The sequence below is a fragment of the Danio rerio genome, chromosome 17 (assembly GCF_049306965.1).
Source record: "Danio rerio strain Tuebingen ecotype United States chromosome 17, GRCz12tu, whole genome shotgun sequence".
In the NCBI taxonomy this organism is placed as follows: domain Eukaryota; kingdom Metazoa; phylum Chordata; class Actinopteri; order Cypriniformes; family Danionidae; genus Danio; species Danio rerio.
Window position 1 is genome coordinate 1,969,795 of NC_133192.1, and position 27,828 is coordinate 1,997,622.

Here is a 27,828-nt window from a genome sequence, read left to right on the forward strand (position 1 = left end):
TCAACTCAAATAACAGTACAACACCAGAAACAACAACTATCAACTCAAATAACAGTACAACACCAGAAACAACAACTATCAACTCAAATAACAGTACCACACCAGAAACAACAACTATCAACTCAAATAACAGTACAACACCAGAAACATCAACTATCAACTCAAATAACAGTACAACACCAGAAACATCAACTATCAACTCAAATAACAGTACAACACCAGAAACAACAACTATCAACTCAAATAACAGTACAACACCAGAAACAACAACTATCAACTCAAATAACAGTACCACACCAGAAACAACAACTATCAACTCAAATAACAGTACAACACCAGAAACATCAACTATCAACTCAAATAACAGTACAACACCAGAAACAACAACTCTCAACCCAAATAACAGTACAACACCAGAAACAACAACTGACAACCCAACTAACAGTACAAAAACAACTATCAGCTCAAATAACAGTACAACTCCAGAAACAACAACTATCAACCCAAATAACAGTACAACAACAACTATCAACTCAAATAACAGTAAAACAACAGAAACAACAACTATCAACTCAAATACCAGAGCAACACCAGAAACAACAACTATCAACTCAAATAACAGTACCACACCAGAAACAACAACTATCAACCCAACTAACAGTACCACACCAGAAACAACAACTATCAACCCAACTAACAGTACAACTCCAGAGACAAACACTATCAACCCAACTAACAGTACCACACCAGAAACAACAACTATCAACCCAAATAACAGTACAACAACAACTATCAGCTCAAATAACAGTACAACTCCAGAAACAACAACTATCAACTCAAATAACAGTACAACACCAGAAACAACAACTATCAACCCAAATAACAGTACAACAACAACTATCAGCTCAAATAACAGTACAACAACAGAAACAACAACTATCAACCCAAATAATAGGACAACACCAGAAACAACAACTATCAACCCAAATAACAGTACAACAACAACTATCAGCTCAAGTAACAGTACAACACCCGAAACAACAACTATCAACCCAAATAACAGTACAACAACAACTATCAGCTCAAATAACAGTACAACAACAGAAACAACAACTATCAACCCAAATATAAGGACAACACCAGAAACAACAACTATCAACCCAAATAACAGTACAACAACAACTATCAGCTCAAATAATAGTACAACACCAGAAACAACAACTATCAACTCAAATAACAGTACAACACCAGAAACAACAACTATCAACCCAAATAACTATACAACAGCAACAATCAGCTCAAATAACAGTACAACACCAGAAACAACAACTATCAACTCAAATAACAGTACAACACCAGAAACAACAACTATCAACTCAAATAACAGTACAACACCAGAAACAACAACTATCAACCCAACTAACAGTACAACACCAGAAACAACAACTATCAACTCAAATAACAGTACAACACCAGAAACAACAACTATCAACCCAACTAACAGTACAACACCAGAAACAACAACTATTAGCTCAAATAACAGTACAACACCAGAAACAGTCAACCCTCCTGCCCATGCAACATCAGAAAATACAACCTTTAACCCAACTTCCAGTTCAACAACAGTTACAACAACACACAATCCGACAACAAGTTTAACATCAGACACAACTCACAATCTAACTACAAATTTAACAACAGATACAACACACAATCCAACAAGTTTAACAACAGACACAACAACACACAATACAACAACAAGTTTAACACTACATATAACAACACACAATCCAACATGTTTAACAACAGATATAGCACACAATACAACTACAAGTTTAACAACGGACACAACAACACACAATCCAACAACACATTTAACAACAGAAACAATAACACACAATACAACTACAAGTTTAACAACAGAAACAACAACACATAACCCAGCTACAAGTTCAACAACAGACACAACAACTCACAATCCAACAACACATTTAACAACAGAAACAATAACACACAATACAACAAGTTTAACAACAGAAACAACAACTCACAATCCAACAACAAATTTAACAACAGAGATAATAACACACAATACAACAAGTTTAACAACAGAAACAACAGCACACAATACAACAACAAATTTAACAACAGAAACAACAACACACAATCCAACAACAAGTTTAACAACAGAAACAACAACACACAATTCAACAACAAGTTTAACAACAGAAACAACAACACAAAATCCAACAACAAGTTTAACAACAACACAAAATCCAACAACAAGTTTAACAACAGAAACAACAACACACAATCCAACAAGTTTACCAACAGACACAACAACACACAATCCAACAACAAGTTTAACAACAGAAACAACAACACACAATCCAACAACAAGTTTAACAACAGAAACAACAACACACAATCCAACAACAAGTTTAACAACAGAAACAACAACACACAATCCAACAACAAGTTTAACAACAGAAACAACAACACACAATCCAACAAGTTTAACAACAGAAACAACAACACACAATCCAACAACAAATTTAACAACAGAGATAACACATAATACAACAAGTTTAACAACAGAAACAACAACACACAATACAACAAGTTTAACAACAGAAACAACAACACACAATACAACAACAAGTTTAACAACAGAAACAACAACACACAATCCAATGACAAATTTAACAACAGAAACAACAACACACAATACAACTACAAGTTTAACAACAGAAACAACAACACACAATCCAACAACAAGTTTAACAACAACACGCAATCCAACAACAAGTTTAACAGAAACAACAACACACAATCCAACAACAAGTTTAACAACAGAAACAACAACACACAATCCAACAACAAGTTTAACAACAACACGCAATCCAACAACAAGTTTAACAGAAACAACAACACACAATCCAACAACAAGTTTAACAACAGAAACAACAACACACAATCCAACAACAAGTTTAACAACAGAAACAACAACACACAATACAACAACAAATTTAACAACAGAGATAATAACACACAATACAACAAGTTTAACAACAGAAACAACAACACACAATACAACAACAAGTTTAACAACAGAAACAACAACACACAATCCAACAACACGTTTAACAACAGAAACAACAACACACAATACAACAACAAGTTTAACAACAACACGCAATCCAACAACAAGTTTAACAACAACACGCAATCCAACAACAAGTTTAACAACAGAAACAACAACACACAATCCAACAACAAGTTTAACAACAGAAACAACAACACACAATCCAACAACAAGTTTAACAACAGAAACAACAACACACAATACAACAACAAGTTTAACAACAGAAACAACAACACACAATCCAACAACAAGTTTAACAACAGACACAACAACACACAATCCAACAACAAGTTTAACAACAACACGCAATCCAACAACAAGTTTAACAACAGAAACAACAACACACAATCCAACAAGTTTAACAACAGAAACAACAACACACAATCCAACAACAAATTTAACAACAGAGATAATAACACACAATCCAACAAGTTTAACAACAGACACAACAACTCACAATCCAACAACAAATTTAACAACAGAGATAATAACACACAATACAACAAGTCTAACAACAGAAACAACAACACACAATACAACAACAAGTTTAACAACAGAAACAACAACACACAATCCAACAACAAGTTTAACAACAGACACAACAACACACAATCCAACAACAAGTTTAACAACAACACGCAATCCAACAACAAGTTTAACAACAGAAACAACAACACACAATTCAAGAAGAAGTTTAACAACAGAAACAACAACACAAAATCTAACTACCGGTTTAACAACAGAAACAACAACACACAATCCAACAAGTTTAACAACAGAAACAACAACAAACAATCCAACAACAAGTTTAACAACAGAAACAACAACACACAATACAACGAGTTTAACAACAGAAACAACAACACACAATACAACAACAAGTTTAACAATAGAAACAACAAGCCACAAGCCATCTTCTAATGTAACACAAGATAAAACAACAAGCAATCAATCTATTAGTTTGACAGCAGATACAACACACAATCCAACAACAAGTTTAACAACAACACGCAATCCAACAACAAGTTTAACAACAGAAACAACAACACACAATCCAACAAGTTTAACAACAGAAACAACAACACACAATCCAACAACAAATTTAACAACAGAGATAATAACACACAATCCAACAAGTTTAACAACAGACACAACAACTCACAATCCAACAACAAATTTAACAACAGAGATAATAACACACAATACAACAAGTCTAACAACAGAAACAACAACACACAATACAACAACAAGTTTAACAACAGAAACAACAACACACAATCCAACAACAAGTTTAACAACAGACACAACAACACACAATCCAACAACAAGTTTAACAACAACACGCAATCCAACAACAAGTTTAACAACAGAAACAACAACACACAATTCAAGAAGAAGTTTAACAACAGAAACAACAACACAAAATCTAACTACCGGTTTAACAACAGAAACAACAACACACAATCCAACAAGTTTAACAACAGAAACAACAACAAACAATCCAACAACAAGTTTAACAACAGAAACAACAACACACAATACAACGAGTTTAACAACAGAAACAACAACACACAATACAACAACAAGTTTAACAACAGAAACAACAACACACAATCCAACAACAAGTTTAACAACAGACACAACAACACACAATCCAACAACAAGTTTAACAACAACACGCAATCCAACAACAAGTTTAACAACAGAAACAACAACACACAATTCAAGAAGAAGTTTAACAACAGAAACAACAACACAAAATCTAACTACCGGTTTAACAACAGAAACAACAACACACAATCCAACAAGTTTAACAACAGAAACAACAACAAACAATCCAACAACAAGTTTAACAACAGAAACAACAACACACAATACAACGAGTTTAACAACAGAAACAACAACACACAATACAACAACAAGTTTAACAATAGAAACAACAAGCCACAAGCCATCTTCTAATGTAACACAAGATAAAACAACAAGCAATCAATCTATTAGTTTGACAGCAGATACAACACACAATCCAACAACAAGTTTAACAACAACACGCAATCCAACAACAAGTTTAACAACAGAAACAACAACACACAATCCAACAAGTTTAACAACAGAAACAACAACACACAATCCAACAACAAATTTAACAACAGAGATAATAACACACAATCCAACAAGTTTAACAACAGACACAACAACTCACAATCCAACAACAAATTTAACAACAGAGATAATAACACACAATACAACAAGTCTAACAACAGAAACAACAACACACAATACAACAACAAGTTTAACAACAGAAACAACAACACACAATCCAACAACAAGTTTAACAACAGACACAACAACACACAATCCAACAACAAGTTTAACAACAACACGCAATCCAACAACAAGTTTAACAACAGAAACAACAACACACAATTCAAGAAGAAGTTTAACAACAGAAACAACAACACAAAATCTAACTACCGGTTTAACAACAGAAACAACAACACACAATCCAACAAGTTTAACAACAGAAACAACAACAAACAATCCAACAACAAGTTTAACAACAGAAACAACAACACACAATACAACGAGTTTAACAACAGAAACAACAACACACAATACAACAACAAGTTTAACAACAGACACAACAACACACAATACAACAACAAGTTTAACAATAGAAACAACAAGCCACAAGCCATCTTCTAATGTAACACAAGATAAAACAACAAGCAATCAATCTATTAGTTTGACAGCAGATACAACACACAATCTAACTACAAGTTTAACAACAAAATCAACTCACAATCTAACAAGTTTTACAATAGAAATAACAGCCCACAATCCAGCTACCAGTTCAACACCAGATACAACCACTATCAATGCACCTACCACTACCCACCCACCTGAGACCTCAACAGCAGCAGAAGTATATATCGATCCCTCAGAAGCATCGTAAGTGTGTGTGTTTACCAGCCATTTTCAATAATAAACAGAACTTACAGACTACTAAATGATCTAATCAAATGTTGCAGACACTCACTGTCCAGCCTGGAGTCTAAGATGGAGGAGATGGAGAAGAGCAATGAAAGCAGTGTGCCGATTGTCATTGGGGAAGCTGTTGGCGTTCTTCATGTACAACCCAAAGACATGGAGACCAAAGACATCGACATATGCTACTCTTCAAATCAAGCCAAGGTAATATTAAAGGATTAGTTCTCCCCAAAATTCTGTCTTTAAAGGTTCAAGAAGCCCTCAAGTACTTTTGTTTTGAGATGTTAACAGATGTGCGTGTGTTGAGCATCAGGTAGCACAATGTTAGCAGCTGTCAGCTTTAATTGTGGGGAAAACTGGATAATTTTGAGCTTTTGTCAGATAATTTCAGCTTCCGGGTTTAAATTGATTTTTGGGGCGAATCAAAAAAAGTGCAAAGACGACGCGTTGGTTTCTCATTATTATTCATAGCGGAGTTTTCTTATCCTATGAGAAGAGTCGGCTGCTTAATTATTCATGACTGCGCGTGCTTTCTGAAGGCAAGGCAGACCTGCCAGTGCCAAGCTGTGAGACACGCACCCACGGCACACAGTATTTAGCCGTTCATTAAGGCTCGTATGTGTTTGTTTCCATGATCCATGGGGTTTGTTGCACAGGAGAGCAGTACGAGAATTGGAGAATGGCGGACGTTGTCTTTTATCAGAAGTTCGCTCAAATGCATTCAGACCCGGGGATTGAGGGAGAATCCTCATTTATAGTGTTTATATGAACACACTTATCTTTATAATGATATAAATTGTGGTTATGTGTATATGAAATTACGAATAACAAATGTAGCAGGACATTAAGTTACTGTTTATTTCTTTACATTTTACCTTTATAAACTGTAAAATCGTGTGTCTCCTCACGGTTTGTGTCTCAATTTGTGAGCCGACTGACAACAGTCGCTCCCCTCCTTCTCCTGTATAAGTTGGCAATTCATTCCACTGTGGCGACCCCAGAAAAATAAAGAACTAAGTCCAAAAGAAAATGAATGAATAGATATGATTACTGTTGTAGTCACATGGAACGTTTTGACCGTGTCTTTTCTGGACTTTTAATCATGACACTTGCTGTCTATGGAAGATGAGGGAGCTCTGGGATTTAATCTAAATTGTCTTAATTAGTGCTCTGAATAAGAACAAAGGTCTCAGGGATTGGAATTACAAGAGGGTGAGCAATTAATAACAGAACAAAAATTTTGGATCCCTTTAACACTGTTTCCAAACAATCGATCTTGCTTACTGCTCTGCACTTTGCTCAGTTGCTTTTGCAGGGTTCAACGCTAAGGATTTTTTCTACTTGTCCAATCGGGCAAGTGGTTCAGATTTTTACTTGCCCTGCCAAAATTTTTACTGGCCTCACCAAAAAAAGGAAGTTAATAGCTATGTTTTAGCCGCATATTTTAAATAATGTGTCAAAAATAAAGTCTGCGAATCTAGAATTTCAATACTTAAAACATTGTTGATAAAAGTGTTATGCAAACAAAAAGAGGAGTATGGAAAATGTGGAAATATTTTATTGCGGTTCGAAATTGTTGAACAAACGGTGGGTGACTTGTCAAACTGACGGCAAATTTTGCAAAACATTACTTAATTTTTTTGTTGCGTTGTTCAGACGTAAATGTCTGCTTTTAAGACATTAAAAACAGACATTTTCTTTTAGCCTTATAATTTGATGCTGCCGCCATGTTGCCGTTTCTTCGCTGTACTGGTTGTTGCCAGCTTACGGAAAAAAAAATGGATTGCTCAAAACATAAAATCAGATAAAAGGAAACAGAAAGCAATATGGTGTTTACAACATCATGGAGAAGGTATTGTTTAAAAACTTAAAATGCATGCAATTGACATATAGTTGCAGACAAATTAAATGTTAGTGACAAGGCAGCACTGTCCCAATTGGGCCAGTAATGATCCTGTCTACTGTCCCAAGTGTCTCTCACACTGGCCCTGGGCCACTGGGCAGTCCTTATTGTTGAGCCCTGTTTTGTATTTGCTATAGTTTGAATTTTCAATTTGATTCAACTTAAATATTTAGGATAGAAAACTTATTTTTTTACATTGTGTCTGCTTCTCTTTCAAAATCATTTAAATTCTTTGTTTTCATTATTAATTTGCATGCATGTGTAAGCTTATTACTATTTTATGTAAAGAACATTCAGTTGTGAAATCTGGCATATCTTCACTTTACAGGTTGTTGAGAGTCAAAGTGACATGAACTGTTCCTGGACTGTAAAGATTTCCAAGGAGGCTTTTGATAAATCTCGTCTGGAAAACAACGGAAGTGCATTTGTTGGAGTTCTGCGCTTCAAGAACATGGGGAACAAGGTAACGAGTGCTGCTTTGTTTGTTTAGATTTTTTCTAAAAATAATATTATATGAAAAAAAAAACAAATGTTTCTAGATCAATGACATTCACACATTGCTGTTCTCTTGATTTGTGATCTAGAATCAAGCTAAAAATTACAGCATTCTGAATAATGAAGTCTATGGAATCACAATGCGCGCCAACATCTTCAACCTCACCAACAATATTGAAATGCTCTTTACACAGAGCAATCCGGTAATAAGGGCTTTGTTGAAGAACTCCATTTATAAAAATAATCACACACTGAAAACAAAAATGAACTCAAATGTGTTTCTACAGGCCGGTGATTTGTCCTGTAGTTCTTGGGATGGCAACGGTAAATACATGTATGGCTCTACATATCAGTTCACATCAACAAACTCAATCAAACTGAAATTGGTTGCTCTTTTTGCCTTTGCAGGAGATCCTGAGTGGACAAGCTTTGGCTGCAAGACGATCAAAATCAACAACAGCACCATAAAGTGCTCATGTTCACATCTGACCTTCTTCGCAGTGCTGATGGTGAGAAGAAGAGTCATGTTTCTATTAAAAACACATTCAATCAGAAGCTCTTAGTGCATTTCTACATGCTTATGCACACAATCTGACAAAATAATGTTAACTAATGTATGCATATTAAATTAATAGATTTATATGTCTATAGATGTATACCTATATAGTGTTTGTTATATAGTTTATATAGTAAACACTACACTATTACAAATTTTATTCAGTCAATAGTTCAAGATCACTGTGCTTGTTTTTAGTTTTGTTGTTGTTGTTGTTGGTGGTGGTGGTTTTATATGCTATTATCTGCATATGAAATTGTTATTGTATTGTGTCCCTATGGTTTGTACTGCATCTGCTTTTCATGTTGCCTCTTGGCCAGGTCGTCATTGTAAATGAGAACTGGTTCTCAATTGACTTATCTGGTTAAATAAAGGTTATTATTATTATTATTAGGGCTGCACGATACTGTAAAAAATATGCGATATTTAGTTTTTCCGCAATACATTTTGCGATCGATATAATTTCACCAGATGACTTGAATAGCTTTTTTTAAAAAGAACAAATTGATAATTTCAGTTTAATTATTCTGCATAACATTCTACAAACTAACCAAGGGTCCGTTCTTCGTACGTGGATTACTCAGTTAGCTGGATTTGGATATTGACGATTTGACATGATCCAGGATCGTTTCGTTCTTCAAAGCTGATCCGAGAGTTGTTGTCATAGCAACAGTTCTGCTAGGTCAAACCTGATCGGGAGCAGGTTCAATTCATATAAACAGGATTAGATCGGGTCAGTTCAAGCAAAGATAATAGAGAAAGTATGTACCGAATTCTGATATTTTCTTACAGTAGTAGTTATATACACTTGGGAAAATGGTACATATTTTTTAACTATATATATAAAGTTATAGTTATTAATAAAATAAATAAAGTTATATATATATTAATAAAAATTATGCAATCTGCACCCCCGAAATAAAAGTACAAAGACTGCCACCTGCCAAGAGAAAACTTATTGATATGAACTTTTTAGATCGCTTTAGTACAAATTGTGTATGATAAGATAATACAAAAAAAAAAAAAAATAAATAATACATTAATGCAGTCGTAAACATGTTTTGGCAGTTAATATGCCAGTGATTTGATGCTTCACAAAACTTGCAGATGCCTTTCACAAAATCAAAATGCTTTTGTAAACATCCAGTTATTCCATAAAGTGATTAAAAAACAGCTACTATAATAAAGAAAATCTTTTCTAAATGTAGAACTAAATACATTGATATGCATTGAAATACATGATGAATACTCTTCACACAAGTGTAAAGCTTGCAGCTCACAACAAATGTGGAAAGTTATTGCGTGTCATATTTAACAAACCGTTTACTCCTAATTTGATGTAATTTTGCTCACATGGATAATTGAATATTAATCAGATGATGTCATTACGCTGCTGTGCCGTCAGCCAATCATGGCATTGCTGATCATGATTTCGAGTATCGACAGATCTGTCCTTCACAACACAGGCAGCGATCTCAGATCAGTTTATCCAGACATTCTAATCTGATTCGCGAACTTGTTTGAAGAACCAAATTAGAGAGAGATCAGTTATCAAGATTAAAAGATCCAGCATCTGCGAAATCATCTTAGATCATTTAAGCGATGTACGAAGAACAGACCCCAAATAACAAGCATAGATAAATACAAAGAACCAAGATGCATGCAAATGAAATAAACACTGCTTTTCTCATTTTCTGATTAGTCTTATAGTGTTCAGACACAAAACTTGCATAATTAAATGCAAAATATCCCTGTATAATATTCACTGTACATTTAATTTAATTAAATATAAACAATCTTTGTAATCTAAAGCTGCGAACGTTAGAATTTCTTGTGCTTTTAAGCTTTGTTGAAATGCTTAATAATATTCATACAGGTCTAAAAACATTCATTTGTTTTCTTTTCGGCTTAGTCCCTTTATTAATCAGGGGTCGCCACAGCGGAATGAACCGGCAAATTATCCAGCATATGTTTTTTATGCAGTGGATGCCCTTCCAGCTGCAACCCATCCCTGGGAAACATCTATACACAATTTTCAAACACATACACTACAGAGAACATGCAAACTCCACACAGAAATGCCCGCTGACCCAGCAGGGGCTCGAATCAGCGACCTTCTTACTGCGTCTAAAAACATGTAGATGATAAACTTTCCCTATATTATGGATAAACTTTGCAACGACAAACTATTTAACCATCATAGTGTTTGGACTTTGCACATGCTACGACTATTGCAGATGTGTACGTTGCTAAATCGATGCTCAAACGATATATTGTGCAGCACTATATACAGTTGAAGTCAGAATTATTTGCCCCCTTTCGAATTTTATTGTTATTTTTTAATGATTCCCAAATTATGTTTAACATGGCAAGGAAATTTTTTACAGTATGTCTGATAATATTTTTTTCTTCTGGAGAAAGACGTATTTGTTTTATTTTGGCTAGAATTAAAACAGTTATTAATTTTTTAAAAACCATTTTAAGGACAAAATTATTAGCCCCCTTTAAGCTAGATATTTTTGCAATAGTCTACAGAAGAAACATCCTTATACAATAACTTGCCTAATTACCCTAACCTGCCTAGTTAACCTAATTAACCCAGTTAAGCCTTTAAATGTCACTTTAAGCTGTATAAAAGTGTCTTGAAGAATATCTAGTCTAATATTATTTACTGTCATCATGGCAAAGATAAAAGAAATCAGTTATTAGAGATGAGCTATTCAAAATATTATTGTTAGAAATGTGTTGAAAAAATCTGCTCTCCGTTAAACAGAAATTGAGGAAAAATTAAACAGGGGGTCTAATAATTCAGGGGGGCTAATAATTCTGACTTCAACTGTACTATAGTAAAGTACTTGTGATTCTATAGTTGCTATGGTAACATAACAATTACAGTGATATAAACAAGTGACCAATACTGTTGTTTCCCAAAACTGTGGAGTATATTATACAACAATACACCACACGCTAGTCAATTTTAAAGTATACACAGTATAAATTACAGTTTATCTGTTCACTTCAGTCAATACTACAATATGCTGGAAAATTGATTAACAAAGAGTTGTGAATGCTATCATATATACAGTAAAATACCACACTACAGTAAAAACTGCACTATTTAAATCACATCATATTTTTCATGTGGGAAAAACACTAAAGTTTTATCATCTGAAGATCTGTTTTGTGTGTCTTTTCTCTGATTTCTCAGTCGGTACCAGATGCAAACGCTGTAGCGCCGTATCTGGAGTCACTGACCCTCATCTCTTCAATCGGCTGTGGGATCTCTGTGTTTTTTCTGGCCATCGCTTTGTTCATCCATTTTCTGCTGCGGTAGAGTATATTACACCACTACTTATAGTCGATGTTTTATAGGTGTCATAGAGTGAATATGAAACCAAAATTGTTCTCTGATATGCACTACCTGACAATAGTCTTGTGGCGTACCCAAGTTTTAGAATCACCAAATAATAACTGGACTTCTAGTTCTAGATGATTTAGTATCAGAAGTGTCTTATATGAAAGGCGAAGGCCTCTAGATTTTGCTTATTTGAGCTCAATTAAATCTGATCATGTCTTAATGTTGACTGATTTGATGAGGACAGTAAGGTCTGACTCTGCTTAAAGTCTCATCACTGAACAGAAATAATGTCCAGTATAGAATATAAAGTCCTGCTGCAGTGGAGACAGAATGAATATTGTGTCTGACTCCATCATGAGCTTGGAGGACTGCATCCATACATCTCTGACATGACTCAAATCACTGATTAATAAAGTCATCTGGAATGGCAAAGAAAGCCTGATGTACCCCAGACATGCTCAATAATGTTCATGTCTGGTGAATGGGCTGGCCAATCTTGGAGCAGCTTGACCTTCTCTGCTTTCAGGATCTTTGATGTGGAGGCTGAAGTATGAGAAGGAGCGCTATCCTGCTGGAGAATTGTCCCTCTCCTGTGGTTTGTAATGAAATACCCCCATACTAAATGTAACCCTAAACCATGATTTCTCCTTCACCAAACTTGACCGGTTTCTATGAGAATCGTGGTCCATGTGGGTTCCAGTCGAGATACTGTAGTATTTGTGATGATTGGGATGCAGTTCAACAGAGGATTCATCAGAGAAATCCTGACACCTTTCTGACACCTACAAATAATAAACTAGAAGTCAGGATATTATTTGCTGCTCTTACAACTGGGATTGATGACAAGACTTTTGTCATATGGTTGAGTATGTGGCTTAGGAAAAAGGCAACAATTGTCCAGAAATACTATTATATGTTAATTTAGAAATAGAGAATTTTTCCAAGTATTAAAATCTTGGTTCTGAACATATCTGGGTTGATCATGAATAATAATGAGCCCTGCTTTGTTAATATGCCTTGGTAAATGACAATATTATCAACTAAAGTAATGGAGAGTGTTATTTTAGCGAGAAAGAGTGAGTGAATGAAATGAAATGAAAGTTTGCTCCTGATATGTTGTCAACTTGGAATTATAAGGTTGTATCTGACATTTTTGTCAAAATTGAGTTCTTGACACATTCTTATTAAAATACAACTTATTTACATTATGGGAGTTTTTTTTTTAAACAAGTTGTTTACATTTTTATACTTTTTATTTACAAAAAACAAATGTTACACACATACTGTTTGCTATAGAATGCAAAAACTTTGAAGCTCAATATCTCAAAATCATTCAGAACGTACAGAGAACCTTATAACTCCAAGATGAAAATGTATTGTGGCTGAAATATAGACTAAATTATATATATACTAAACAAAAGGGGCCTATAAAGATGTTTTTACAATGATACTTTAAACTTAATCTTTAAAGAAATGAGTTTCTGAAAATAATTGGTGTTCTTTCACTCAAAAGAAATGAGCTAAGTGATATGACATGATACATAAATGTGCATTGAACTCTTGGCAGTCAACGTGTTTGTTGCCTCACTACAAACATACAAGGTTAATTTCATTCATTCATTCATTTTCTTTTCGGCTTAGTCCCTTTATTAATGTCGGGTCGCCACAGTGGAATGAACCGCCAACTTACCCAGCACATGTTTTACGTAGCGGATGCCCTTCCAGCTGCAACCCATCTCTGTGAAACATCCATAGACACTAATTCACACACATACACTACAGACAATTTAGCCTACCTAATTCACCTGTCCCGCATGTCTTTGGACTGTGGGGGAAACCGGAGCACCCGGAAGAAACGCACACGAACATGGGGAGAACATGCAAACTCCACACAAAAACACCAACTGACCCAGCCGAGGCTCGAACCAGCGACCTTCTTGCTGTCAGGCGAACATGTTACCCACTGTGCCAACATGCAGCCCAGGGTTAATTTCAGAATAATAATAATAATAATAAAAAAACATTTAAACAGACCTCATGCCTCCTAAGAGAGAGCTGAATAAATGTATAAATTTTGTTTAGGAAGTGGTGTTAGTAAGGCCAGCAGGGGGCACTTAACCTGCAGTTTGTCCTAATGCCCTGTAAAGTGAGGGGGACATTATACTGTCAGTGAGCGCCATTTTTCAGATGAGACGTTAAACCGAGGTCCTGACTCTCTGTGGTCGTTAAATATCCCATTGCACTTCTGGTAGAGAGTAGGGGTGTAGCTGGTGTCCTGGCCAAATTCCCTTCATAGGCTCTTACCCATCCTGGCCTCCCAATCATCCCCATCCACTGAATTGGCTCTATCACTGTCTCTCCACTCCCCCTACAGCTGGTGTGTGGTAAGTGCACTGGCGCCGTTGTCCTGTGGCTGCCGTCACATCATCCAAGTGGAGCTGCACACTGGTGGTGGTGTGGAGAGACGCCTCCTCTCCCTCCCCTCATCATGGTGAAGCGCTCTGGGTGTATGGGTGTTTCATTCATTTTCAAAATAAGAGTTCCACATTCATAGTAAGAAAAGGCTTAGATCTACTTAAAATGAGGGGGTGAAATGATGCAAACCTTGTGGTCAGTCAAGCTCAGCCTTTAGCGTGCATGTTCATAATCCTGTGTGCAATGTAACAGTCTGAGCTTTGTTCCAATGAACCGGTTTTTCACTGGAATTTTACATTCATTTGCATGATAATTACACACTTTTACATGAGCAGGAGGAAACAATGGTGTTTAGGGCTGACGGTATATCATTTCCAACTCTTATTATTCAGCTATCCCATATATATAATAATATAATAATAATATAAAAATCCAGAAATTATTACCTTTGGCAAATTCTGACCAAAAGTTTTTGTTTTTTTACTGGAAATGACAAAGTCCTTTTCTAAAAGATAATAAGGTGATGTATTTCTATTATTTGCCAAGACCACGCCCCCCATAGCTCTGACCCATGCAGGGGTTGCTCCGAGCTTCGACTCCCGCAGGAGTCACCCCATACCCCCCCCCCCCCCCCCCACCGCCCCATCAACCCCTCCCCAACTATACCCCCCTTCCTTCTTCCTTTTGGCGTTCCGACATTAAATTGCCCCTTTCTTTCCGTCATCGAGTTATTCCGCTCTTGCATACCTCCCCCCCCCTTCAGTGTTGAGTTTTACCTATTCTTTTCTTTTCAGCGCTCAATTCTTCTGCTACACTATTTTCCTTCTACGGTCAAGTTACTCCGCTATTCTTTCTATTTTCAAATAGGCCCTCAATCCCTAGCTTTAACTCCTACAGGAGTGACTAAAACAAGTTTCGACTTCCACAGGAGTCTCGCCACAGCCACCTTCCACAGGAGTCTTCTCCACCCCCTCCCTCTCCCAGACTCCCCGCAGCTCTTACCCTCGCAGGAGTTACCCCAAGATTCGACTCCCACAGGAGTCAATCACTACCCCCTCCCGGGCACCAGAAAAACTCTCCCGTTTTCTTCTTTCTGGCGTCAACATCCTCCACCCCTCTTTCTATTTCCCTACCGTCACTTATCAGCCTCACTTATCAGCCCTTCTTTTACTTTGATACAGAGTTGATTGATCCCACTACCTTCCATTTCCAGAATATTTTCCATCCCTACCTTGTCTACCTTCTTATGCTCATACTTTTCCCCCCGCCCCCTCATTTACAAGTTCCTCTGCTAATTTTCTTCCTTCAGTGTCAAGTTTCTCTGCTATTTTTCTTTCTTCTAGCGTTCAGTCATCTGCTATCCATTTCTTTCTGCAGAGACCTGCACTCCCCCAGTTCTGACTCCCACAGGAGTCCCCCAAGCTTCAACTCCTGCAGGAATTCCATGGCCAAATTATGATTGTTCTCAGCCGTCAGAATAAGGATTTGTTCATAATTACCGAATCATTCAAGAACAACCTATCACTACACAGCAGTGGGCGTTTTACTTTTGAGTCTACATTTGGCCATGCCCATTCAAACAGTGTATCCAGACTTGCATATGCAAGCTGAAACATGTAATTTCTCAGACATGCAATTTCAGACACAATACACTCAACATTAATTGTGATGTCACTGTGAGGGGTGGGGTTAGGTGTGCACATTAAAAGCATTGCAAACAGCTCAGGTTGCATCTGCGACCAGTCTGCAGCTAGACCTTTCTCTTCTGATGTTTGTTTGTTTGTTTAAAATTTATCGTCAGTTCTTCTTGGCACAGAAAGGAAATGTGTCTTTATCACTGGTGACACAAATACAATCATACAACAGTTACATATTAGTAACACAACAAGACAACCACATACATTTAAAGGTTCAGGACACCCTGGAGAACTTTTTTTTTATATTAACAGATTTGTGTGTGTTGAGCATCAGTTAAGACAATGTTAGCAGCTGTTAGCTCTAATTGTGGAGGAAACTGGATAATTTTGAGCTTTTGTCAGCTGATTTCAGCTTCCGGGTTTAAAATGATTTTTGGGGCGGGATCAAAATCGGCGACGTAGCGCAGTACTGCAAGTGCAATGATGACGCGTCGGTTTCTCATTATTATTCATAGCGGAGTTTTCTTATCCTATGAGAAGAGCTGGCTGCTTAATTATTCATGAGACCTGCCAGACCTGCCAGTGTCAAGCCCGAGCTGAGAGAAACGGAAACCACGGCACAGTATTTAGCCGTTCATGAAGGCTCGTATGCGTTTGTTTGAATGATCCACGGGGTTTGTTGCATATTTTCCCCCGCGATCTTGTCAGGGCCGATCATACAGCAAAGCTTCGTTCACATTCAGACACATCGCCGTGCTGCTGTGTTTGCCTAAATCCTCCAGATTACCAGCAGGGTTAATGGTTAAAATAGACAGGTCAGGAGACCTGCTGCACTGAGTCTGCTGGATACGGGGATTGAGGGAGAATCCTCATTTATAGTGTTTACATGAACACCATTATCTTTATAATGATATAAATTGTGGTTATGTGTATATGAAATTACGAATAACAAATGTAGCCGGACATTAAATTACTGTTCATATATTTGCATTTTAACTTTATAAACTATAAACTCATGTGTCTCCTCACGGTTTGTGTCTCATTTTGTGAGCTAACTAACATCAACAGTTGTTCGCTCCCCTTCTCCCCTGCTGGCCACGCCCACTCCTGCCCGATGCTCGCGGAGCTCCGCCCATTAATCATGCATCTTTTGAAAAAATTCTGAAGTAGATTTTAACCGAAAGTGGGGGGTGTCATGGCCCTTTAAAAACTATCTTAGCCCCATACAAATTACCTACAGATCATTCTCAACATCCACCCAATTCACATCAGACCATGATTTGATTTTACAAACGCAATTGCAATTAATGACTTTTTCAAAAGCATTTCTTCGGGCTCTGGGAATTTTAAACCTATACGTCATAATGATAACATTTCAAAAGCTGAGTGGAGGAGATGTGTATGACCTGTGTATAAGTATGTTTATGATGTGTATGAAAATTGTAATCACTGTTTTTTAGATAAAAATATCAAATAAATAATCATTTTTGCATTGTTGAGGCTCAAACACAGGGCTGAAATAGACAACTTCTTATTTATATGGGATACTGTCATAGTTTTTATTTACTTACTACATTATGTTTCTTGATGTAGATATCTTGATTACACTATACGTGGACCTCAGAGAAGAGTACAAAAAAACTGGTTCATGATCCCCTTTAAGTAAAGATTCTTTCTCTTTCAACAGGAAAGCCAAATCCAATCAGGCCACGAAGATCCTGATCAACATGTTTGGTGCTCTGTTTCTCTTGAATGTGTCTTTCCTGTCGAATGAGAGCGTGGCAAACTCAGGAGACAAGAATGCTTGTGTCTTCATAGCTCTGCTGATGCATTACTCCATGCTGACCTCATTCACCTGGTTCTTCATTCAAGCTCTTCATATGTACTTATGGCTCATCCGACAGAACGTCACCATCACAAACTACATGAGGAAGATCACCGTGTTGGGCTGGGGTGAGTGATGAAACATTTACAAAACCAAAAACCACAGTCAAATTCCCACCTCCGTTAAGACATTTAAAGGGTACCATTCATGCAAAATTTTTTGTCAGCTCTTTGGACAGAGCTGTGTGTGGGTATAGCGTGTCCACAGTCATATTGGAAAGATATAACACAACAAGTCTCTTTTTTTAACATTTCCTGATGTTAAAATAATCCCCAGTGATGTCGTTGAATCCATCAGACTCACCTGAACCCACCTGCACTCGCTCTCACTCCCCTGATTATTGATTAGCACCACCTCCACACAGATACACACACACACACACACACTATATAATGCACCTCTGCTCACTCTACCTCTATCGGTCCTGATCCATCCCCAGCGTTTCTCCTGCTCCTCAATTTCCTTCTGTGTTTCCTCAGTCTCTGTGTTCCAGAGTATTCAGTGTTTAGCATCTCCAACAGCTAAGTTAAGTGTGTTGTGTGTCTGCGACAAACTCCATGCTATCAGCGAACTTCCATGTTCAAAACAAACTCAATCCTATCTTTATTTGATGACTTTCTGAATAAATACCTGTTTACATATACCCCTTCTGTGTCCAGTTGTCAGTGTGTCGTGACAGTAGCTGGGATTAGGGATTAGTGGTTATTAAAATGAACACGATGTTTCCTGGCCATCCGGTATGGACTGACAGGCACATATTCCCCCTGTCTCAGTATTTACCTGGTATTAACACACACAGCCATGTCCATGAGACAGAATTAGCAAAGAAACTTGAACTAAAAGTTATATGGCGTCTTGATCTCTACTTTTTGAGCGATGTCATCCATAACCATTGGAATCAGCCCAGCTGCACAGCTATAAACGAGAATGCTTCAATAACACAACAGGAATGCCAGCTAGCATGATGAATCTCTGCACATTTGCTGGGCATCCCTTCCCATTTACTGCTGTAAACATACTGTTAAGCGTGCATGTGTTTGTGTGTCTGAGCTCTGTCTGTCATTTCTGCCATGTTTATTCCTATGTCTGACCCTGGTTATCCTGCAAACTCCACACTGAAACACCAACTGACCCAGCCGAGTCTCAAACCAGTGACCCTCCTGCTGTAAGGCTACAGTGCTAACCACTGAGCCACTGAGCCACCCCCATTTTCGCATCATTTTGCAATGATTTTAATTCAGTGTTTAAAGTTTGTAAGCACCTCTTCCTTCTATAAGCTGATTAGTCATCTGGCAGAGTGGTAGGCAAGGATCATGCTAATGAGTTGCTTTGATTGTGTTGATGTAGATTATCAATGTAGCACACAAAAGATTAAAAAATATAGCAATTTATTAAGTCGACTCTTTAACAATATATTTCTTTATCAGGCACTTTGTGGATGAACAACTCTGCAGACAGTTTACACTGAAGTCCAGCTGCATTATAAACTGCAAATAAGATATTACTTGTCCAAAACCTACATGACCAGGGGCTTCATGTATAAACGCTGCATACGCACAAAAACTTTGCGAACGCCAGGTTTCACGCTCATGTTTGGATTAACTAACGATGAAATAAACGTGAGAATAAACTTCTGAAAACGTAGGCAGAGAGGTATGTATGGCCGCATTTCGTTTTTTCAAGCGGACGCTGCGGGGCAGTGTGATGCCGCTCCTCTTTGCGCTCCTCCATGTGGAGAGCTTTCCCGCTGCAATCAGTTTGTCCAGTTAGCTCCTCGTGTTACATCGGCGGAGCTTAGGCCCGGAGAAGGAGGAGGAGGAGCCGGCAGTGTTTGAGACCGGGTTCGAGTCCAGGAAAGAAAGTTCCAGATATCTTGTAAGACAAAAAACAGAAACCAAAAAACAAAGCGAACGAGTTCATAACGGGGCAGGAATGCAGTGAAACTCGAAAACGCGGTCAAAATTGGACGAGGGCTTTTCTTTTTCTGCACGGCATTCGGAAATCATCTCTCGGGTTTAGGGAAGAAGGAGGAGGAGAGTGGCCGGGTTGCCCGATTGGCCGGCCTCCCAGTCAATTGCTCAGTCATTCGGACAGACAGTCGCTCGACAGCAGCCACTGGCGGCTTTTTCATGAGAAGTTCGAGATGCAAAAAAGCGCATACAGCGGCCTCTCGCGGATTCGCAAAAACAAAACCTGCACAAACCTCCCGGGAAGTATTTCGCAGTCTCCAGAAACGTCCACAGGGCTACGTTTCCAGAATGAGCCTGGGTTGTTTATTTCCATTGGCGACTCCTAAAGGCAGTTGTGTTAAATTGCACACTACAAAGTGTCTTTGAGCCATGCAATGGCAGCTGTATTGGACGAGATCATCCGCATGTCTAGCAGGTATATAAGGTGTCCATACCATGCAGTTGACCAGCCAAACATTAAAGCGCAACTTGCAGCAATCGCTGGTTTTCCCAATGTAATCGGAGCGATCGACTGCACAAACATTGCTATAAAGGCACCATCTGAAGACGCATTTGCTTACGTGAAACAGAAACATTTTCATTCATGAATGTGCAAATAATATGTGATGCTCGAATGCGCTTAACATAATACACACACTTATTAATAATTCCTACTTGTCTTTCTCGTGATGAAAAGTAGGCAAAATCTGAAATGTAGTTGAGGAAAGAAGAATGAGTTAATCAGACACTGGATTTGAACCACATTCATGAATGAATGTGCAAACATGTTGTTATGCGCTTTACGAGCTACGCCACTCACACGGCTGTGTGCCGCTCTCTTCAGTTTTGTTGTCTCTGTCAATCAAACAGGCGGAAATCAATCAACTACCTCATTCCAATGACAAACTTGCAAATAACACAGTTTTTCTCCAGTCTACCTGCGATAGGCGCACCTCCAATTCACATTCTGTCAAGTTTCTCTTCTTGCTTGGTTTTGACATTACTTTGTTTTATTTGGTTTTGCCAAAGTGGAGTCATGACCATATATATATATATATATATATATATATATATATATATATATATATATATATATATATATATATATATATATATATATACGGGGGAGGAGGCAGGGAGGGGTTTTGCGCTCTTGCAAAGGCATTCAGATTTACGTTAAGTCGGATGTACAAAGAGAATATGCGTGGGATTCTACGTACACAGTGTTTCATCTGAATTTTTTACTGGGTACACATATTTACAGCTTTGTGTATGCGCAATGTTTTACTATGAATTCAATGCAAGTCTTAATACATGAGGCCCCTGATCTCCAAGAACCCAATAAATTGTATTCCACACAATCAATAATATACAGTTCAGTTTTTTAAAGTTTTTTATTTTAAAGTTTTTGAAACAGTTCATGTTTAATTTCAATCACAGTTTTAGTTATTTTAGTATAAAATGAATTGAAATGAGAGGCACTGCTTATTTGGTGCTGCTTATTTTATTTTCACAAATGAAAAGTTTATCATGGATTCATTTTATCTTTGTGTGTGTGTTTTCTGTTTATTCAGGCTTTTCGATGCCGATAGTCGTGGCTGTTCTTTCTGCAGGAGGATATAACGCAGTGACCCTGAACTCAACATCTGGAAAAATTGCTCAGATGTAAGCAGTCCTTTAATGCCAAAGTTACAGACCACAACATCAGAATAAATAAGCTTTACAATAACATAAAAACAGAAACAAAGTAGAAGCATTTGCCGCTCTCTCAACTGTAATCTCACATGCGATCTTGAGTTATTTCCTCTTCATTTCTCACATGCATTTGCAAAAGATAAAAAATAAAAGTTGTCAGTGATTAGCTTTGTTTCCATCCAAAAATGTAAATAAGCTTTAAGTGCAAAACTAGAATATCGCATAAAAAACAAGCAAATAAAGCAGCGTTTCTATCCAATGCGTCAAAGCGAACAAAATGGTGATTTCCTGATTAACTGGCGCCAAATATCAACAGTAAAAACAGAATTTACTGCATTAAGAGAAGCTGTGTCAATCTGTTCTTCATCTAATAAATGATTTGCAAACATGCAATGAACACAGGTGTCAGACGCAGAGCACACGCTCTTGATTCTGGAGGTCATTAATAATATAAAATCACAGTAACACTGAAATGGTTAAGGTACTTTAGAATGAGCAAAAAAACAGTTCAGATGTTTTACAGTGTGCTCAGCCTGCTGGATTATCCATTTACACACATATTTATCATCACATGATCTCTACCCAGATAGCATATGAATGTGGGCCACTTTAGGCAGTTATGCGGCACTGGAGATCTTCCTTTGGCCCATACAAAATGAATGTGAGCCTGAAGTGGTCCACCTGTACAATGGCAAAGGGGGGAAAAGATTCAAATTCATAAATGGGCCATTTAAGGTAAAGATTTGGCACTTATGGCAAAATGTAATCTGAATGTGAGCCTGATGTGTCCCATGTGGAAAATGATCAATTTGGCCTAAATGATGGAGGACACATGTGGGCCGCAGTTGGCAAAAATGAGGCATAGTCATTTAAGGGTAATGTGGGTCTAAACCTAAAGTGGCTCACATGTGTAGGTGCAAATTTGGCTCAGCTATCTTAAAACATATGTGGGCCACCATTAGGAAATATTCGGGCCAGTAAACTCTGGCTAATGCAGCCGTTAACCTATTGTGGCCCAGAGAAGATATGGAAAATGTGGCCCAGTTATCTTAAAATATATGTGGGCCACTTTTGGTGAATATTTGGCACAGTAAGCTCTGGCTAATGTGGCTGTGAGCCTAAAGTGGCCCAGAGAAAATATGTCAAATGTGGCCCAGTTATCTTAAAACATATGTGGAGCACATAGACTAAAGTCACCATCTTGGAGAAAAGTGTTTGCTTTAGTTGGGCTTTTAGCCCTGAACCTCTTAAATTAAATGTTCTTTTGAGCTGCTGTAACCTTTAAGAACTTTGCTTGAAAAGTTTGTTCATTACAGCATGTAAAATAAGGTGAGGCACAACCTGTGATAAAATAATATAATTATACAAGTAATAGGCTAGATCTGGGCCAGAATAAAAGCAAACTGTGGCCCAGAATAGGGTCAGTTCTGGGTTTTTTGGTTGAACTCTGCCTAATATGTGATATTGCTTTGGCTTAATTGTGGCCCAGATCTGGCAAACAGGAGTGGACCACCCTAGAGCCATCATTCCATTCAGTATGTGGTCCAGATGTAAGTGTGGTGTGGGCCAGATCTGGGCCAGAATAAAAGCAAATTGTGCCCTAGAATTGTGTCATTTCTGGTTCATTTCTTTGAATTCTGGCTGATATGTGATGTTGCTTTGGCTTAATTGTGGCCCAGATCTGACAAACAGAAGCGGACCGCCCAAGTGCCATCATCCCATGTAGTATGGGGCGGAATGTAAAGTCTGATGTGGGCCGGATTTGAGCCACATGAATTTTGCTAGCTTGGTTATCACAAAATCACATGACCTTTTTTAATGTGCATATTGGTGTTTGTTTGGTAAAAGTGATTCCATCATAGTTTATGCACATATTTTCTCATTAAATAAAAAGTTTATCCCACTCAGTCATTTTCAAAATGTATGTGCAGCATGGCGTTTCCATCAGCCGTTTTTTATGTGAATCTCCAAAATGCATATAAAAATAGATGGATGGAAACGTAGCTACAGTTTCTGTTGAAGCAACTGGACACTAGCTCAAATAGTCATGAAAACCAGTGTTGGGGAAAGTTACTTTTAAAGGGTAATGCATTACAATATTGAGTTACTCTCCAAAAATGTAAACTAGCATTGTTGTTACTGTTTACAGCAAGCAATTCACTGTTACTTTTGCATTACTTTTTCTTACCTGGCTTAGGCTTGATCTCTTTCAGAAATTGCATGAATATTTTTTTCTTCTTTTAAAAGTAGCACCGAGAATAACATCACACTGTATAACCTTAATTTACCTTTAAAATTAAAAATATTGTAGGATAATATGGCACTGCACATCGCACAGCTACTTGTGTGATATTGCTCAAACAGCATTGTGTCTTCTTTAATAACTGCAGGTGCTGGATTACAGATCCCTTCATTCAGTACATAGTGAACATCGGCTTCTACAGCCTAGTTTTCACCTTCACCACAGTCATCTTCATCATCATCCTCACAAGGATTATCCAGTCCAGAGACACAAGAGCGACTGAAGGCAAGAGACAGACGTTCAGAAAGCAGCTGATGATGGTGTTGAGTTTGTTTCTTCTGTTTGGTCTGACGTGGGCTGTTGCCTTCTTCAGTTATGGACCGATGCTCATTCCCTCATATTACATCTTCTCTGTGCTCAACTCCTGTCAGGGTGAGAAACTAAGTGCTTTTATTGCACACACAGATTTTTGGCTAATTGTTTAAATTAATGAATGCATGTTTGTTATTGTTTATGAAACATTTGGGAATAGTTTACTTACAAAATTCTCACTATTAACTAGTGGCTTATTATCTGTCTGTTATTATGATATCAGCTGTTTATTAGTACTTGTAAAAGCACATATTCTTATTCCACGTTCACAGTCTTATTTAGAGTGTTAATATAAATACATGTAGTGTGAGTTCAATTATAAGTTACAATGTAATTGCAGCAGAATCTCTACAGTGACGGTAAATTATGCTAAGTAATTATTTTCACCTCTTTTTTCCAGGGTTTTTCCTCTTCCTGTATTATTATCACATTCACAAAAATGTTGCTGGTCCTTTCTCAGATGACTCAGAATGGTCCAACTCCACCTCTGGTGAAACTATGGCATAATAAGATATAGCTGGACTGTTTTCATGACTAATTTAAGGTATGGTGGGATGCAATCCAGGACATTTTATAGTTCAGTGGTCAAAGGTGTCATATCACCTGGATCTTTAGCTCCATCCACAGATTCTCAATTGGGTTTAAGTCAGGACTCTGGCTAGACCACTGCAAAAAGTTACTGTTTTGCCTGCTGCTTTTGCTGTGCGTTTTGGGTCGTTGTTATGCTGAAATGTCCACTGGTGCCCAAGGCCAAGTTTCTCTGCAGACTTGAGATTTTTGATCTACTTCTCATTTATTCATGGAGCCATTTACTGTGATTTGGTTTCCTGGTCCACCAGCTGAAAAACACCCCTCAAAACATCAGCTCAATTTGACCACTATGTTTGACAGTGGAGATGGTGTTCTGAGGGTTAAATGCTTCTTTCTTTTTTTGAAGGCTCCATCATTGTGGCCAAGAAATGAAATCCTTGCTTCAACTGGACCTCACTGAGCTCTCCTTTGTCTTAGCCATGACTGTTCTCAAACCAACCGCTGAGAGCTTCTGTTTTTCATGTATTGAGTTGATTAAAACAGCTTTTCCCAATGAATCTGGGTAATCAGGATGCTTCAGAACAGCTTGGACGTCTTGTAATAGTGTAGAACTTTGGGTTTTCCCATAAACTATCACAGTCTGCAAAGGATATGAATGACTTTGGAGGTAAATGAAAACTGAGAAATATTATTTATCACAATAATGCCTCTTGTACTTTGTCTTATTATCTTTTGGGAGAAGCCGGTGTTATTTTTTGGACAAAAAGCAAAAACTTGCTGTTTTTCTGTTTGCTGTTGCCTTTAATGTTGCACTGTTTAAAATTCAACATACAAATTGTTAATTCAAGTGAAAGTTGTAAGTTGGGTGGACATGTTGTGATCTCAGTGTTGAGTTTACTTTTAAAAAACGATTTACTGAATGTTTAAAACTGGTTTGTTCACTGAAAAAATAAACACTTAAGTTGAGGAGACTTTACATTTTGAGTTCTTCACTGGAGTGTTTACGTTCTGCCTTTGCGCAGGCTCTCTCCGCGGCATATTGCACGAGGTGTCCTCCCATCAGCAGCAGCTGCCATCGCCTGATTCATAAATAGATTTATTATTGAAATTAACCTAAAAATCATGTAAATCTAAAGTAAAATATAATGTTATGCTCCTGAAATATTATCCTGTTATGCTGTTCTGTGAAGTTGGCTTTATTTGATGGACTATTTAGTGTTATTTTGCTTGTTAAACTGGAAGGGAATGTAGTGAAATATATGGTGGGCACAAAAATACAGAAATGTGGAGTGATAAAATAAATTTTAATAAAGTGATTTAAAGTGCATTTAATTAGATTATGCTTTGTAGACAGTTATGCAGTGCATTGGCGTTCGTATGTTTTGAATAAGCCTGTTTAGTTAACTTCAGTAAACTCAAAAATTTCTTTGCAGCCTTTCTTTGCTTTAAAATTTTAAGGTAACTCAACTTTTTGTTTTTTACAGTGTATACATGTTGCTATTTGTTAATTAAATTTGTATTTATTTGTTTATTTGCTTGTTTTTTATGCAAATGTTCAGGAAACGTTCCAGTTGATGATTCAGTGGGAGAGTTAGCGTTAGGTATTTGCATGTTCTCTAAAACAACACAAACATTTAGTTTTTTAAAATGTTAGCTGTAAATCCAACTATAGAGTCACATGAACAATCTATAAATGTTCTTGTGTCAATGTTTAGAGAGCATTATTGTTTATTGATGTTACTTGGAGAACATTACTTGAGAGAACCTTGTCAGAACATGTTGAGAACTTGATAACAGCAGTGTGTGTGAGTTATTGTTTGAGGACTTCTGGGTGTCCTTTAAATTTGCTGAATGTTTGATTGTGTTACAATCCTTCAAATATATATATATATAATAAATAAAAAAAAAACTAATTCAGGATGTTACTGATGTTAACACGCATGTGGGTTCAGAAATTTGCATGAATATCTGATGCATCAGCTTACCAAAATTCACGAAGATGGATGTGGAACAAATTTGAAGGTGAAAATACATAAAATCTGTACAAAACAGCTGATGAGTTCTGCATTATTTAATGCGTTTAATTGATAAACCTAATTCCTTTATCATGATGAACTTCAGTTATTGAAGATTATTGATTCAGTTTAATCAAACGTGTAAATATGTGAACAGCAGTCTTCAGATGACAAGATGTCATGTTTATTGAAATGCTATTAATTGTAAAGAAAGTGCATATTTTATTGTGTCTGTGTGAAAATGTAAGTATATATCTTGGTCAATGAATATTGTAAAATAAAATATTGTAAAAGATTGTCTAATTAAGTTTACATCTTTATTGAGGTCTTTCTACTAGTTTTATTCAATATATACATTTATGATTGAGACAAGTTTACTCTTTTTAAATACAGTAATCCTCAGGTGCTGTTAAACAGAGAGGAGATGTTTTCAGCACATTTTTCTGTTTAAACAATAGTTTTACTAACTCATTTCATTCACTTTTCTTCGACTTAGTCCCTTTATTCATCAAGGGTCTCCACAGTGGAATGAATCACCTACTATTCCAGCATAGGTTCAGTTTCAGTTTCCTTTATTTTTGTCATTAAAAACATCACAATAAATTGTAATGCAGAACAAAATTACGTTCCATCAGACCC

The 27,828-nt window shown here is 37.1% G+C and overlaps 2 protein-coding genes across 3 annotated transcripts in view; both read left to right on the forward strand.

Annotated features, from left to right (window-relative positions):
- The first annotated feature begins 1,245 nt into the window (after positions 1–1,245).
- LOC141378482 (adhesion G-protein coupled receptor G6-like) lies at positions 1,246–26,150 on the forward strand. Of its 2 annotated transcripts, XM_073927943.1 has the most exons (11): positions 1,246–6,097; positions 6,178–6,340; positions 8,368–8,502; positions 8,624–8,737; positions 8,822–8,858; positions 8,943–9,043; positions 12,299–12,420; positions 18,188–18,453; positions 21,909–21,999; positions 24,420–24,703; positions 25,044–26,150. In XM_073927943.1, the coding sequence occupies exons 1-11, from the start codon at positions 2,694–2,696 to the stop codon at positions 25,148–25,150; spliced, it is 4,824 nt and encodes a 1,607-aa protein (XP_073784044.1). In that variant the 5' UTR covers positions 1,246–2,693; the 3' UTR covers positions 25,151–26,150. The 2 variants fall into 2 exon arrangements, with proteins under 2 accessions (XP_073784044.1, XP_073784045.1); XM_073927944.1 differs by lacking the exons at positions 1,246–6,097; positions 6,178–6,340; positions 8,368–8,502; ... (1 more) ...; positions 8,822–8,858; positions 8,943–9,043 and adding an exon at positions 12,075–12,174.
- The window catches only part of LOC137489735 (adhesion G-protein coupled receptor G1), a 28,860-nt gene continuing 26,767 nt past the window's right edge, over positions 25,736–27,828 (forward strand). The window contains exon 1 of the mRNA XM_073927977.1: positions 25,736–25,841. The gene's annotated coding sequence lies outside the window, so the exon portion shown is untranslated. The remainder of the gene's footprint in view (positions 25,842–27,828) is intronic.